General features: G+C 42.6%; 1 protein-coding gene and 1 pseudogene across 1 annotated transcript; both read right to left on the reverse strand.

Annotated features, from left to right (window-relative positions):
- Positions 1-3,429: 3,429 nt before the first annotated feature.
- LOC123056653 (receptor like protein 22-like) lies at positions 3,430-6,718 on the reverse strand. The gene is made up of 3 exons (XM_044479973.1): positions 5,872-6,718; positions 5,562-5,777; positions 3,430-5,279 (listed from the first exon to the last, which is right to left on the reverse strand). Exons 1-3 carry the CDS (start codon positions 6,716-6,718, stop codon positions 3,430-3,432), a joined length of 2,913 nt encoding a protein of 970 aa, XP_044335908.1.
- Positions 6,719-7,095: 377 nt separating this feature from the next.
- On the reverse strand, positions 7,096-15,323 carry LOC123057633 (receptor like protein 22-like; annotated as a pseudogene).
- Positions 15,324-17,185: the final 1,862 nt, after the last annotated feature.

Raw genomic sequence — 17,185 nt, forward strand, 5'->3', positions numbered from 1 at the left:
TATTTCCATATTCATTTCCAGGTCTCTGTAGTGGCAAAATAATAATAATATGGTAGCACCAAGTTCCAACCATTCTGCTCTGTTTTCATCCATACTTGGGAAGCTGCTATCCACACCTACCATGGATATTGGTATGCAGTTCACGCCTATGTATCAATGAAATAAGTTTTCTGAAACTGATCATCGAACGGATGGATAAAATGAATACAAACTGTAAAATACGACTGATATCATTCACAATTTCAAGTGTCACGGTAGTGCCTGAAACGTCTCAGATAACAGTACGGGACCAGCAGCACAGAGCAAGTTGGTACGTCAAACCATCTAGGCCAAACAACATCCACAGACTACAGACAGTAAGCTGCTGCAGATATATACAACTAGAAATACAACATGTAATTCTGAAGTAAATGCAGCACCCTTCCCGGAAAGCATGCATGTACCTAACAGATAAATTTCACCAGATGCAAAATCAGTTGCAGAAATCCCTTCGACTCGATCTGCAAAATCACACCACCCATACAAATACATGGAACAAATCATAAGCCAAACAATGTACTGTAGTATTCAACTCATTCATCATTGATTTATGAACATTTTCCGAATATATGAACTAGTTATTCAACACGCAAATATTTATCGAAATTCCCTGAACATTTTTGAAATTTATGAAAGAATTATAAAAACAAGAACATTTTCGAAATTGTGAACAAATTGAAAACAAGAACATTTTTAGAAAAATGCGAACATTTTATGAAATTCCCAAACATTTTTGAATCTCTGTACAAAATTTGAAAATATGGACTTTTTTGAATTTGTGAACTAAATCAAAAAAATAATATTTTGTCAAATTCACGTACAGTTTTGGATTTGCGAACAAAACTTCAATAATTGAAGTCTTTTTGGAATATTTTGAATTTCTTTGAATTTTTTAACTTCATTTGAAAATAAGAGAACAAATTCAGGAATACTAAACTTCATTGAAATTTCTAAATGAAATTTGAAAATAGAAACATGTTTTGGAAAAATGAACAATTCTTGAAAATTGCAATCATTTTTGAAATTTCTTAACATTTAAAAAATAAAGTCAAAAATTAAAAATGAGTAATGAAAGGAAAGAAAAGAAACAGAATAAATAAATAAAAACAAAAAAGGGGAGAAAAGAAAGGGAAAACGAAAAAGAAAGAGAAAGAGAAAGAAAACAAGGAAAAAAGGCGTTTTTTTCCTTGTTAAAAAAGTTGAACGTTGCCAGGGAGCAACTAGTTAATGATCGCTCCTTCGGGAGCCTCGCAACGATCAGCGCCACTTGGCGCGCTCTCAGCCATTTGCCACGTGGCGCGCTTTGCACGCTCCCTTCGGATTTTATTTTTTTTTATTTTTCCGCACGTGTTTTCGGCTTTTTAAACGGGTTTTTTTCCGGGTTTTTTCGACGTTTTGGTTTTCCTCCGGTCTTTCTTAGCTTTCCGATAAAAAAAATTCGGAAAAAAATAATTTTGCGCGAAAAAACGCTTTTTCTTTTTTTTTTCTTTCGCGAAAGTCACGATTTTTCTTCCGCTAGAGGCACGGTTGTGCTTTAGCAAGAGTCACGGTCGTGCCTTTCGGAAACAAAAAAAAACGCGTTTTCTGTTTTTTTTCTTTCGCGAGAGGCACGGTTTTGCTTCCGCGAGAGGCACGGTTGTACTTTTGCGAGAGTCACGGCCGTGCCTCTCGGAAAGGGAAAAACAAAACGCGTTTTTGTTTTTTCTTTCGGGAGAGTCACGGTTTTGCTTCCGCGAGAGGCACGGTTGTGCTTTCGCGAAAGTCACGGCCGCGCCTCACTGAAAGGAAAAAAAATACGCGTTTTCTGTTTTTTTTTTCTTTGGCGAGAGTCACGATTTTGCTTTCGCGAGAGGCACGGTTGTGCTTTCGCGAGAGTCACGGCCGTGCCTCTCGGAAACGGAAAAAAACGTGTTTTCTATTTTTTTCTTTCACGAGAGTCATGGTTTTGCTTCCACGAGAGGCACGGTTGTGATTTCGTGAGAGGCACGGACATGCCTCTTTCGGAAAGGGAAAAAAACCATGCTTCCGGTCTTGGTTTTTTCGCCCGGTTTTTTTCATCCAGTTTTTTCGTGAAAAAAAATTTCGTCAAAACCTATCAACATTGGATCTAGTTTTAAAGATCTCGACGCGAGGAATCCAACGGTGAAAACGGTTCGAGATTTGGACGCACAGTTTAAGAGATAAAACATTTTGAATAAACGGATCTACGAAAAAAGAGAAAACTCCCAGGTTGCGACAAGTGGCGTGCTGCATGTGTGCCACTTGTCGCGATCTGGGAAAGTGGAGGGCTCTTTGCAACGAGTACTCCTAAATTAGTGATTTCGACGTTGCCAAAACCGTAAATAGCTCAAACGTTTAACGGGCTGGCCCATCACTAACGATCGTCGGTCTCCCCGTGCGTCGCCCCGACAACTTGCCACAACGAGCGGCAAATAGGGGTTTCCGTTCTTCCACACTGGATAGGCAGGAAAGGCACACCCCCGTGGCCTATACAGCACGTTGGGCTGATCGATTTTTTTCCAAAAATCGTCTACTGCAAGAATTTTAAGAATTTGCCGAAATAAAATATATTTTGGAATTTAAATATTTTCATTAAATTAAAATAAGGTCACAAAATATATAAAAAATTTCCTTAATTTTAAAATATTCATGAATTTTAAAACACATTGACAATTTTTTAAATCCCGAATTTAATAAAAATGTTGAAGACTTTATTAGAAATGTACACAAAATTTTAAAATGTTCATGGATTTAATAATATACATGAATTTCTAAAAAGGTGGATTTTAAGTAATATTGATGAATTGAAATAATGTTCTTGATATTAAAATGAAAAAATGAAAAAGGTAAAAATATACGTTGGCAAGATTAAAGCATAAATCATAAACAGAACTAAGGGAGCTGGGAAAGAGTTGTCCTTTGCGGCTCGAGGCTATGCAGTCAAAATAATTCATAAACACATTTGTAAGGATATACAGAAACAGTTCTGGAAAATGATGGTCAGTTTCATACGTTCACTGTGGTAACTGAAACAAAGAACGAACTATGTTTCAGACAGAAGGCGTTGCCACAAGAAGCTAGTCGTATAAAGGAAATCAGATGTGTTGGCAAAGCGTATAACCCTTCTCAGGCTGCGTGTTGTTGTTTATAGTCGACTAAGAAGATTACAACCTTATTACAACATTTGCCTCCAAGTTAAACCTAAACATCACGTTTAAACCTGGAGATGACATACATTACAAGATATTTAACCATTTGTCCAAGCAATATCTTACAGATAACTACACGATACAGAAGATAAGATGTAGCAAAGGCTTAATAATACTCTACATAAAAGCACTGCACACACATCACTAGAAGCAACGGTTGGAGCAATCTTCAGTGTTCAGATCAAGTCCTCAAAGCTCTTGCAGATTTCACAATCCATTCGCCGATCCGACCCCATCTCATGAGGATGGCAGCAGCAAATCCAATACCAAAGCCCAGCCCGGTGAAGAGAAACAAGATGACGTCCACATGAGAGGACTTCTCCCCATGCACCGCACTTGCAGGAGCAGGTGGAATGTCGCATGGGTTAGACAATGGCAGTCCACACAGCCCCAGATTCCCTTCGAATGAACTAGTTTCGAACGTTGCAAATTGACCTGACCGTGGTATCGTTCCCACCAGTTGATTGTCGCACAAGTTCAACATACCAAGAAAGGTGAGATTTGTTAGCCCCTCCGGAATATCACCAGAAAGATGGTTCTTAGACAGGTCTAGTGATTCTAATTGAGTCATCCCACCAAATTCTCGCGGAATAACACCGGTGAAGGCATTGCCTGACATGTTTAGTAGAAGTAGTAAATTAAGTCTCCCAAGTGATACAGGAATTGTACCATCAAATGAATTGTTTGACAGGTCAATTGATGTTAAAGTGGTCAAGATCTTATGAAATGTCATATAAATGCCTTTATATGTTATCACCACAATATCTATATAGGGCTCTTGATGATATGGTTCATAAACGGTACTGCTATGGTCACTCATAATTTCACCTGAAGTGGTTAAATCTCCCATCATTGAGTAAAACCTCTTAAACCATTCTGGACTTAAATTACCGGAGAAATTGTTCGAGGCAATATCAAGAATCTGCAAGCTAGAGAAGTATTCTCCTGATCTGTCATCTATGGGAGGATCGCCACCCACCGGCCCATAGAATTGGTTGGATCTCAATACAAGGACTCGAAGTATGGGAAGCTTCCCCAGCCATGATGGAAAAGTACCTACCATGCGATTATTGCCTATGTCAAGGAACTCCAGCTGCAAGCACTTAAGTGTCCTTGGAAGCTGACCTTCAATTTTATTATTGTTCAAGTCTAATGTCTGAAGTAGACATTGATCTTTGATATTGTTAGGCAACACATCTTCAAATTGATTATCCCGCAAACTTAACGCGCTTATGAAACCATCTTCTATTAAACATGCTGCTATCCTCCCGCTGAAGTTGTTGAAAGATAGGTCAAGGATACTGATATTATTTTTCAAAATTTTGAATTCCAGACCAAGATAGAGAGTGAAGTTTGGAAGTACTGAAGAGAAATTGTTGTTTGAATAATCCAAGATGGCTGCTGGTGGGCTTGGCATAGGAATCTGCCCCTGAAGTTGATTGGAACTGAGATCAAGAGCATTCAACCGGTTGAAACGGAGAACATATGAAGTAAGTTGCATAATGCTGAACATGTTATGTGAAAGATTCAAATATGTAAGGCTACTGTTCCATGTTGGCCATATCCACTTTGGAATGGCCCCACTGATTCTATTGCATGACAAGTCCAAGTAAGACAACTGATTAATGTGTGCCAATAAACATGGGAATCTTGTTAGATTGCAACATGCTAGCTCCAACCTGGTAACCCGAGGGAGATAGGTACATGGAGGGTTGTTACCTTCTCCATCCATGTCCATGACTGATAGATTGTTGTTGGAAAGACCCAAATGAACGAGATTTTCTAACCTCCAAAACAAGGAAAGATCCACTGAACCCATTAGGTTATTCCAGCCAATATCGAGATAAGCCAGACTTGTGAGTTGAAAGAATGACACGGGAATATTTCCCATCAAGTTATTTCTTCTAAGATCCACTGATACCAAGTGTGAAGACGTCGCGTTGATGTCTTGTATAGAGCCAGATATTTGGTTTGATTGAATGTATAAGCGTTGCAATGTTGGAATAGTGAAAACAGATGCTGGAAGTTCCCCTGCACAGAATAAAGCACGTTACCTGCTCTGGAGTACCACTTAAACTAACAAGCTAGAATGCTTATACTATATTACTCCCTCCTAAATCAAATACAAAGTGTATTTCATTTTTTTAAAGACAAGCCGTTAAGCAAAAATTACTACACTAATATATATGATACAAAATCACAAGCATAAGTAAATATTTTGAAAGTGAATCTAGTGACTAACTTCATGTCACATAAATCATTGCAATACCCTTAAAAAACATTTATATAAGAATCAACCAATTATAGCCTTACCATTGAGATCATTAAACGAAAGATCTAACACAATTAGGCGAGTCAAATTAGATATTGAATTTGGTATGCTTCCAGAAAAGCCAGACATTCGAATGCGTAATGATGTCAACTTCTTGAGTAGCCCAACTGCATAGGGTATTGGTCCAGAAAACTCAGCTACATTTATTTCCAAACTCTCCAAGTTACTAAGATTTCCTACTTCATATGGTATTGGTCCTGAAAACACACAAATGAGAGATTTCCTATCTTATTAACTTATTGAGGTTACCAGCTGAAGAAGGTATTGGAACATAGGAGTAAGAAAAGTTACCAATATCATTGTAAACACCATTTATTCCCAAGCTTATCAGGTTCACGAGATTACCAATTGAAGATGGTATTGGCCCTAAGAAATTGCATCCATCGATATTGAAGCTTTTCAAGTTTGTCAGGTTGCCAATTGCAGATGGTATTGGACCATTAAAGTTGCAACCGGAGATCTCCAAGCTTGTTAAGCTTACGAGATTACCAAATGTTGGTAGCATTGGCCTAGTGAAGTTGCAGTTCATGAGTTTCAGGCTTCTCAAGCTCTTGAGTTTGGCAAATGAAGACAGGGATGTCTGAGAGAACATCCATACATTTCCAGAGAGTTCTAAGCTTGCCAAGTTCTGCAGGTCTCCGATCCATGAGAAAACATGACCTATATCTCTTATTGAGTTCATCTGAGAGAGTTCCAAATGCTGTAGAGACCTGAGAACACCGAGTGAAGACTGATTGTCCACAGGAATGAAATTCACATCAAGACTTAACGTCTTCAAATACTTGATATTGCTGAAAGAGCCTGGGTTTTCATAGGAGAAATTGGCCCCATCTAGCATAAGAGACTCTAATGAACTCCCGTTGCAAAACTTTGGCACACAGCCCGAGAGATCCTGATTCATAGATAAATCAAGGACCCTTAAAGTTTTTGATTGGAAGATTCCACTAGGAAACCGCCCTTGGAGATTTGTCTTAGCAAGTCGAAGCACACTTAAATTGAGAAAATCCATAAACAACTCTGGAAAAGGAGCGGCAGATGTATCAAAGTTGCCTTCGAGGTTGATCACAGTTAGGGAGTGGAGGTTTGAGAGGGACGGACAAATAGGACCGACGAGCTCACAATAACTCACACCACCCATACAATGTGTACTTATGCATAGCCGGCACTAATGGTTCATTACGAACTGGCACTAATGCATAGCCATTCGAACCGGCACTAATGGTCACATTAGTGCCGTCTCAAATACAAACCGGGGCTAAAGGGGTGAACATTTGACCCTTTTTCTACTAGTGTATGTTTCACAGAAGCATCTTGCCACGAGTATATTAAGGAAATTAGAAGTGTTACTGAAGCGTATAACCCTTCTCAGGCCGCGTGGATTTTATATTTAGTCAAATAATATTACAAACTGGTTACATGATTTGTCTCCAAGCGAAACCTACACAAGACATTCAAACCGGGAGATGAGAGGAGATATATTACAAGATGTTTAACCATTTGGCCAAGCAACACTTGCACAAGACGTATTTGGCTCCCATCCAGCAGAGCATGACTGCACTTGGAAGCGGTCTCCAACAATCAGATCAAGTCCTCAAATCTCTTGCAGATTTAACAAACCATTTGCCGATTAGACCCCATCTCATCAGAATGGCAGCTGCAAATCCAACACCAAAGCCGAGCCCAGAGAAGAGAAACAGTACCACATCAGTATGAGACGAATCATCTGCAGGCATGGTGCTTGGAGGAGCAGGTGAAACGCCACAGGGGTTGGACAATGGCAGTCCACACAGCCCCAGATTCCCTTCAAATGAATTGTTTTCAAACGTCGCAAATTGACCTGACTGGGGTATCCTTCCCACCAACTGATTGTTGGACAAGTTCAAGATACCAAGAAAGTTAAGTTTTGTTAGTGCCGCTGGAATATCACCGGAAAGCTGGTTCTGAGACAGGTCGAGTGATTCTAGTTGAGTCATCCTGCCAAATACTTGCGGAATGTGACCGGTGAAGGCATTGCCTGACATGTTTAGTACATGTAACGAAGTAAGCCTCCCAAGCGATCCAGGAATGGTGCCATCAAATGAATTATTTGATAAGTCAATGGCTGTTAAAGTTGTCAAGATCTTATTGAATGTCCTATAGATGCTTTTATAGTATATAGTAACAGTATCCTGATAGGGATGTTCAACATTACCACTTCCATTCAAAGCACTCATAATTTCACCAGTACTGTTCAACTCTGTCATCATTGATTTCAACCCCTCAAACCAATCTGGACTCAAATTACCAAAGAAATTGTTCGAGGCAACATCAAGAATCTGCAAGCTAGAGAAGTATTCTCCAGATTTGTCACCGCTGTGAAGAGCACCACTCATTGAGCCATAGAATCGGTTGGATCTCATGACAAGGACACGAAGTCTGGAAAGTACCCCCAGATATGATGGAAAAGTACCTACCATGTTATTGTTTCCTATGTCAATGAACTCCAGCTGCAAGCACTTGGTAAGTGTCCTTGGAAGCTGCCCTTCAATTTTATTGTTGTTCAAGTCTAATGTGTGAAGGAAACAATTGTCTTTGATGTTGTTAGGCAACATACCTTCAAATTGATTCTCCCGTAAACTCAACACGCTCATGTAACCATCTTCTATTAGACATGAAGGTATCTGCCTGCTGAAGTTGTTAAAAGATAGGTCGAGGACACGAATAGTTGAATCACAAACTGACTTAGGTATGTGTCCACTAATCTTGTTTTTAGAAATCCTGAACTCATGGCCAAGATAGAGAGTGAAGTTTGGAAGCACTGAAGAGAAACTATTGTTTGAATAATCTAAGATAGCCGCTGGGCGGCTCGGCATAGGAAATCTGCCCTTGAAGCTGATTGAAACTAAAAAAAAGGGGCAACCTGGTGCATGTAGCTCCCGCTTGCGCAGGGTCCAGGGAAGAGTCCGACCACTTTGGGTCTATAGTACGCAGCCTTTCCCTACATTTCTGTAAGAGGCTGTTTCCAGGACTTGAACCCATGACCTCATGGTCACAAGGCAGCAGCTTTACCACTGCGCCAAGGCTCCCCTTCAAGCTGATTGAAACTAAGATCAAGAATTTCCAACCGATCGAAAGGGAGAACATATGATGTAAGTTGCATAATGCTGAGAAGGTTGTGTGAAAGATTCAAATATGTAAGGCTACTGTTCCATGTCACCCACATCCACTTTGGAATGGCCCCACTGATTCTATTGGATGACAAATCCAAGTAAGTCATTTGGTTAAGGTGTGCCAATGAACTTGGGAATCTCATTAAGTTGCAGCTTGCTAATCCCAACATGGTAATTCGAGGGAGATAGATAGATGGAGAGTTGTTATCTTCTCCATCCAATTCCACAACTGATAGATTGTTGTGGGAAAGACCCAAATGAGTGAGACTCTCTAACCTCCAAAATGAAGAAAGATCCACCAAACCAAACAAGTTATTCCAGGCAATATCGAGATAGGCCAAACTTCTGAGTTGAAAGAACGACTTGGGAATATTTCCTGTCAAGTTATTTGTGCTTAGGTCCACTGACACCAAGTGCGAAGATGTCGCATCAAAGTCTTGTACAGAGCTAGAGAGCTGATTGAAACGAATATCTAAGTGTCGCAATGTTGGAATAGTGAAAACATATGTTGGAATTTCCCCTGCATAAAGTGTGAAGATGTTACATGCTCTCACTTACCAGTTAGACTATCATGTATTATATACTTATATGAAATACTCCCCTCGTCCCATAATATAAGAACGTTTTTTGACACTACACTAGTGTAAAAAACGCTCTTATATTATGGGACGGAGGGAATACTTAACTAGAAATTAGTCACTACAAAGTTTAGGAGCATGCATACATACAATATTAAAACAAATCTTTAGTTGAAGAGAATAATACAGACAAGTGGCTGAATGACAAATAGGAAGGTGTTCGACAATGTTGTCGTGCTGACGGCAATGGTGGAAAGTCAATGTGTGTTTATGGTGAGGCTATGAGCTCGCAGAGCTAAGAAAGAAGGACTTGTCTCTGTTAAATGTTGGATGGAAGAGTGGCCTAGCTAGTGTCCTCTTCTTCCATCCCCCCTCGTTTTTCCTTCCTCCTCTCTGATCCTCTTTAGCTATCCGAGATGGTGCACGTAAATCTATGTAACACCCCCACCGAGTTTTTTGACTTGTTTTTTTTAGTGAAAATCAAGTTAAGGGCCTCCACTCCAGAAGTTGCTAAAGAAACAAATGTTGAACCATCCGTCCTTATTAGTAATAACAGTCCGGGAAAGGAGAGTGAATGTTTATCTTAAATGTTTAGTGTATTGCTAACCAGTGCATATTTACATTTTAAGATTTGGATAACCATCTTTTCTACTGCATTGTATTTTTCCACTGTATTGCATCTTTCTACTCCATTGCATTTTTGTCCTGTAAAAACAAGGTAGATGCAGTAGAATCTAACACGAAGGTATGAAAAAGTGCAGTAGAAAGAAGGTAAGTGCAATAGAGGGTGTTAACTGCGAAGTCAAGCCCAATATTTATTAGACATAAATGTCAAAGACATGGATGTGAGCACGTCAAGTGAACTAAAACACATCTTTCCTTCAAAATGTACTAACCGCTCTGTCCCTTTTTATTCTGGGGTTTTTATTGTTTAGGCTTATCACTTATGCAACTCTTACCAATAAAGGGCAAAAAATGACTACAAACACCCCCAAAAAATTGTGTCGCGCGCTATCACTGTCTTTTCTTTGTCTCCCAAGGAAATGCACAATGGTAAAGAAAGTAGAGAATAATGTTCGGCAGATGCAGATGCAAATGCATGCTGATGCAGATGCATATTGGGATGCATATGGAGACATCATCACTTCACGAAGGGAAGACTATATTCTCTCACTTTAATCATCTCTCCTCCATGTCATTGAAAAGTCTAGGACACTATTAACAATGAGCAAAGAGGTTGAACCTCAGGACATGTTGCCTACACTAAATGAAGTAGGATACTACTACGAGAAGGTGGCTCTTATCAACTAGGAGCAACGACATCCAAGATTTGAAACGCATCCCATGGACATATGTGCTACAAGATTGTTTAGACCTGATGGTAACACGCGGGAGACTATGTAGAAACATGTCATGTGGCCATAACAACCCAAGAGGACCATGTATAAACATACCAAGCAATTTTTACATATCTATACCAATATAAAAAGACCCAAATGGACAGATCCAAACCATCTCGACCGTCAAATCATGTTATCTAGCGGTTCAAATCGCTTCAATGTTGAGCACTAAACATGTTTAACGCTATAATTACCCACCACTGCCATAGGTTATAAACATATTTTGACTTAACGCTATCTCTTGAAATCTGTCATGTAATTAATATCCTACCATTTCCGTGAAAAAGTAATTGATATCTTACCAAATACCAACGTGCAACAGATATATCTTACCTAATATAACTTGCAACTAATATCCTATCTAATATAAACGTGCATTGCACGTACATTATTACTAGTTCTAGTAAATGTAGGATCTGACATACGCATAGATCACAAGGTTGTATTTACGATTGACATTGCACTCATACTTTCTTGAGTCCTATAAAAAAATATCATTATCTCAACATAACTTTTTTCGCTAGCCTCCCTTATAATTTTCTCAGGCTGCCACTTGCCAGACATAGGAATTAAATTGCAAAACCAAGAGAAAAATACAAGTAAATGACGATACAACCCTTCTTCTAAATAGCATGAAAATACGAGGAAGAACAAGTTCCTTACAAAACAATGAAGCTAAGGGCAAACAATAGAAAAAGTCTAGAGAAAGTTTCCCCTCGTCCTTCCCTCGCCCCCAGAGCGACCGGGGGAACCGTAGCCGCCGGCCGCGCCCCCCGCCTCTTCTTCCCTCCTCCCCCTTGCCGCCGTCGCAGGGCGCGCCCGGGCAAAACCCGGCCGCTGCCGACGGCGGCGGGGATCTCTATCCACCTCGCCCGCATGGGACTAACACAGGTCGGTGTCATATGACTGGGTGGCTACTGTGTGCAGGCTGTGGCGGCGCGACGACGGGCCTCGGTGATGGCGTCGCTGAGGCAAGCTTGTGGCGTGGTGGGTTGCGTGGCAGCGGAGTGCGTCTGGCCAGGAGACATCGGTGGCTGGCTGTGCCAGATCTGGCGGCTGCCGGGACGGGCGGCATGGGTTGTAGCGGGCGGCTTGGGCCACGGGCGGCCACCTCTGCAGTAGTCGGTGGCGATGGCGGCACGCTGGAGGTGCGCGTTCGTCTGCTGGTTACTGGGCCGCGCTAGCTGCTGCGGGCTGCAGTAGCTAGAGCCCGGCTCGCCAAATCTGGATGAGGGAGGAGTGTGCCCGGCAGATCCGATGCTTGGAGCTCAACAGGCGGCGTGGGTTTGGCAATGGCCCGGTGTGGCTGCTGCCCCGGTCATGGGTGGTTCGACAACAGCTTGGCAGGTCGGCCGCGGCGACGGCTGGCATGTTCCAGCATCGGCTCGTCTGTAGGCGGCTTGTTTCGGCCTTCGATCCCTCTTCTTGTCATCCGGGTGCTACATTCGTCGAAGGGTTGGCCCTTTCCCAGCTGTTGTCCATCGTTGAGAGAGGGTTTCGCCGCCAGGCGACCGCGGAATCATCCTTGCCTCCTATATGGTGGTGGTGAGCAACTGGGGAGCTCGTCTCTCGCCCGGGAGCAGCAAGACGGGGCGATCGATGGAGACTAGTTTTGGCCGGCCTAGTTGGATCTCGGCGCTGGAGGCCGCCCAGGGGTGCGAAAGGAGGGCCCTCTCCGCTCATCTCATTGGTTGGTGTAGCGGCGGGTCTCGGGTGAGGTGGTGTCAGGGTCTTGGATGCCGGGGCGGCGACTCTGGCGGTGGGAGCGCGGTGCTCATGGGCAGAGCCCGTGACTCAGTGTTGCCCGGTGGCCATGGCCATGGGCAGCGTGGTAGCCGGGGTGTGGCGTTCGGTGGCGGTGAGTGTTAGCCGGGATGAGAACATGTTCTATCTTAGGACAGACCGGCGGCGGCGAAGCTCGTCCCCTTCTCGAAGGCTTCATCACGGCTCTCATTGCCCATCATGTTGCTCCAGGGAAAACTCTAATCCTCGGATCGGACGGTGCCTGCGCGCCGGTGTCGTAACCTTCCTGAAGGCGCCATCTTGGAGCCCACAATTCGTCGTATGTGGCTTGATCTCTTCGCGGTGGTACCCTGGTTGCTCTTGTAGTGCTAGAGGTGGTGTTGCTGCGCTCAACGCCTATGTATCCTGCCTTGGGTGTGTGCGTGTGTTGTGATGGCGTGCGTTTGTACCGGGTTGTTGCTAATGTTGCTTTATATATAAAGCGGGCGAAAGCCTTTTTTGGTATTTTGAACCAAGACTACAACATATACTCCTATATGACTTACTTTTTCAAAGACCGGCATTTCCACACCGAAATCCTATCTCACAAAGGACATACTCCTTCTGTTCGTAAATATAAATCTTTTCAGAGATTTCAATATAAACTACATACGGATGTATATAGACATTGTATAGAGTGTAGATTCACTCATTTTGCTCCATATATAGTCCATATTTGAATCTCTAAAAAGACATATATTTAGGAACGGAGGGAGTAGAGATTATCTTATCATAAGTGCGAAGGGAGTGCCACCTCTAGGTAATCTTGATTCAGTATTATTGTTCGGAATATTACCATCTGGATGCATGCTTATTAGTTATTACTGTTCCATTAAATTTATTTGTCTCTTAAAGCAACAGTGAATAGTCATAGTAACCAATGAACATAAACTTAAATAAAGCATACATTTACGAAGGAATATGCAGTGTCGTTTAGTACTAGAAACTTAGGATATTACTTGTATAATAATTAAAAAAAACTGCTCTCAAGAATAAGAATATAGAAGTCTTAGCACTGAGAAGATTAAATGAAAGATCTAACTCAATTAGGCGAGTCAAATTAAATACTGAATTTGGTATGCTCCCAGAAAAGCTACACTTTCGAAGCCGTAGTGATGTCAATTTCTTGAGTAGTCCAACTGCATAGGGTATTGGCCCAGAAAACCCAGAACTGTGAATCTCCAAAGCCTCCAAATTACTAAGATTGCATATTGAAGCTGGCATTGGCCCAGAAAACTCCGAAGCAGAAATTTCCAACCTTATCAAGCTACTAAGATTGCCAATTGAAGATGGTATCGGCCCTAATAAACCATGAGCATTAATTTCCAAGCTTTTCAAGCTTCTGAGATTGCCAATTGCAGATGGTATTGGCCCTAAGAAACCATAAGGATTAACAAATTCCAAGCTTTTCAAACTTCTGAGATTACCAATTGCAGACGGTATTGGCCATAAGAAATCATAAGCAAAGATTTCCAAGCTATCCAAGTTTGTGAGGTTGCCAATTGCCGATAGTGATGGCTTAGTGAAGTAGCAGTCAATGATTGACAGGCTTTTCAAGTTCTTGAGTTTCGCAACTGAAGAGAAGGATGTCCAAGAGAAGTTCCATCTTGAGAGTTCTAGGCTTGCCAAGTTCTGCAGGTCTCCGATCGATGACAAAATTAGCCCCAAATCTTTTGTCGAGTCCGTCAGGGTGAGTTCCAGATGTCGTAAAGACATGTGAATACCGAGTGAAGATTGATGCTCCATAAAAGCAAAATTCACATCAACGCTTAACGTTTGCAAAGACTTGAAATTGCTAAAAGAGCCTGTTTTTCCAAAGGAGAAATTGGTCCCATCTAGCATCATTGTCTCTAAAGAACTTGCGTTGGAGAAGTTGGGCACGTGCCCTGAGAGATTGTGGTTCCAGGATAAGTCAAGAACTCGTAGAGTTTTTGATTTGAAGGTTCTACGAGGGAACCACCCTTGGATATTTGTCCAACCAAGTTGGAGCACACTTAAATTGAGAAAATCCATGAAAAACTCTGGAAAAGGAGCAGCGGGCATATCGAAGTTGTCTTGAAGGTTAATCACATTTAGAGAGTGGAGGGTTGAGAGAGATGGACAGATAGGACCCCTGAGTTGACAGTCCCTCAAGCTAAGAACTCGGAGATGGGGAAGAGATTTAGCAAGAGCATGGCACCAGTCTCTGCTGCTAGACATATCCACTTCATCAAGGTAGAGCTCTCTCAGACTGCTGAGGTTGGCCACTAAAATCTCAAAGTTCGGTTCCTCCACAGCCTGGGCAGACTAATAACATCAAGGGCGTTGGTATCATAGCCATAAACAGCAGAATCATCAGTAGTAGTAGAAAGATCCAAGGAGATAAGGTTGGCAAGTTTGCCGATACCAGTAGGTATCTGGCCACGGAAGACTGAATAGGAGAGGTTGAGGTGGGTGAGCGAGGTGAGCCTCTCAAACCCATTTGTCGGGAGACTGTACGGGCCAAAATTGTTCATGCTAAGGTCAAGTTGTTGGAGCGAGGTGAGCTTGAAGATTGCAGGGTCAAGGCCCTGACTATAGAAGCCACGCCCACCGAGCTCCAAAGCAGTCACATGGCCCGAGGAATTGCTGCACCTGACACCTTCCCAAAGACAACAATCAGTACCATCCTGCCATGACTCAAGGGCGTTGGGGTAATGGAAGAACGAGAAGGATTGCTTTAGTTGGAAGAGGGTTGCGGACTGGTCTGGATGGCACCGGAGAGTGAGGTTATTACCATCACCGTTGGCGCCGGAGGTGGGTAGCGCAGAAAGCGCCGCAATAAAGAGTAGTAGCACCCAACCGATTGAAGCCATTGATCTAAGTTCCAACACGGCAGTGTACTTGTTTCTTTTCTCTTTGGTAGGAAGGCAGGATTGTTGCAAGGCTTTTTATAGAGAGGGCGATCAAAGCAAAATAGGAAGAGTCAAGACTGAACTCTTCAGCTCCAATAATGTAATGGTCAGGCCGGCCGGAGATGGATAATGAGGGAAGCACTCCAGCAAATCGGAATAAAAAGAAGGGGTTCAGAAATAGTTCTTTTCAGAAGTCGCATTACTTGAAATTTTTCACTGGTCTACGGTCAAGACTCGAATCGTCCCAATAATGCAACAGTTCAAGACAAAAAAGCTCCTGCGAAGCAAGACTTGTACCATATGTGCGTGATGACTGAGCACTACTGAGCACAACTGTGACTCCTATAGATTATTTTCCAGTGTACAGAGACCATATATGCCAGCAGAGTCAGACAGCCATATCAGCCAATTTTCTCTGTAGCTAGTTTATTCTAGTGAAATTGTCTGAATGAGATGGCGACTTGGTTGACTGCACTAGCTAGATTGTGACTCGCAAGCAGTCAAAAGCAGCACGTAGTGGTGCAGGTTGATTGGAGCACCAACACGTAGCTTTGTTTGGTTGTTTGACAGTACTCCGTCGAGCAAGAGTAGGCATTGTTTATGTGTGCAGGACTGCAAGTTAACTTAATTGTTGGGTACTGATGGAGCTACATTGTTGTATGAGTCCAATGATGCATGAGTAGCTGGGTTCAAACGAGAAATGCTCCATTTCCAAACGACCCTTAAATTGGGCTACCGAATCAAGCAGGCATCATGAGTCGAACTAGATAACAAATACAGCGGATTAGGCGAGACGTTGGAATCAAAAAGCTCGAACAAAGGAGCGCGCAGCACACAGGTTGAACCCTTGAACTGAAGGGTACCTGCGACGAAGCAGCAGCAGAAGGAGGCAGCAGCCGAGCCCCCATCTGACCACCGCACTGATGGGGGCTAACAGCGGAATCAGCCCCGACGGCGACCAGGTGCCGGACGGCGAATCGATTCCGTGACTCAACTCCCCAGCGGAAGGCACCTTTCGCCTGCCCTTGCCATGGCGACGGTGCCTCCGAATGGCAGCAGAGGGAAGTGCGGCGAGCGGTGGTCTGAGCAGGAGGGGCGGAGGAAAGGGCTCGGGAGTCCGGAAACGGGAAGTGGGCACCCGGCCCGCAGGGAAGAAAAACTGGCCCAGAGGGACCTTCTGGGCACTGGGCCTTTTTTGTTACTATGCCCCCACATCAAAATCCCTAAAGTTTGCCTAAAAATAATAATCAAAATCCCTAAAGAATCAAAATCAAAATCAAAATCAAGTGTGTCATCACTATATATGTCAAACGCTTCAACCGCTAACTGACACACGGGTTGGTCTATGAATGGCCAAGTTTATGAAATGCAGATGGTGAATCATTTTCTTTCTATGTAACACAATGCATGGGTATTGACGGAAGACTTGTATCAGTGGGTTGGGATTTTTCTTCGATGCCAGAAAAATCCAAGGAGATAAGGTTGGCAAGTCCGCCGATGCCAAAATTATTCATGCTAAGGTTGAGTAGTTGGAGTGAGTTGAGGTTGAAGATTGCAGGGTCAAGACCTGGACTGTAGAACTGTTGATGGCTATATACAAGTATGCATGAATAGGAATTCGTGAAAAGCTTGGCTTGGTATTGATTGCTCAAATTACTGTAGAAATAATTATGCCATATTTGGCTTGGTTGAGAACTGCCTATGTTGTTTTCATGTTAAGGGCTTTGTCCATGGCTTGAGTTTGTGGGTTGAATCCAAAAAAGAGAAACATTTTGGATTGGGTTGAGTTGAAAAAACCTATAGTTTGTTTTCGTCTGGGTCCT

Source organism: Triticum aestivum, chromosome 3A, assembly GCF_018294505.1.
Source record: "Triticum aestivum cultivar Chinese Spring chromosome 3A, IWGSC CS RefSeq v2.1, whole genome shotgun sequence".
In the NCBI taxonomy this organism is placed as follows: Eukaryota; Viridiplantae; Streptophyta; class Magnoliopsida; order Poales; family Poaceae; genus Triticum; species Triticum aestivum.

Bases quoted from the DNA above. Each gene is read 5' to 3' on its own strand.
- LOC123056653 (XM_044479973.1), bottom strand. From the start codon at position 6,718: ATGGGTGGTGTGAGTTATTGTGAGCTCGTCGGTCCTATTTGTCCGTCC. The intron at 5,778-5,871 runs GTAACTTTTCTT...GTGTGTTTTCAG, and splicing joins TGGTGTTTACAATGATATTG to GACCAATACCATATGAAGTA. The intron at 5,280-5,561 runs GTAAGGCTATAA...TATTCTGTGCAG, and splicing joins TTCGTTTAATGATCTCAATG to GGGAACTTCCAGCATCTGTT.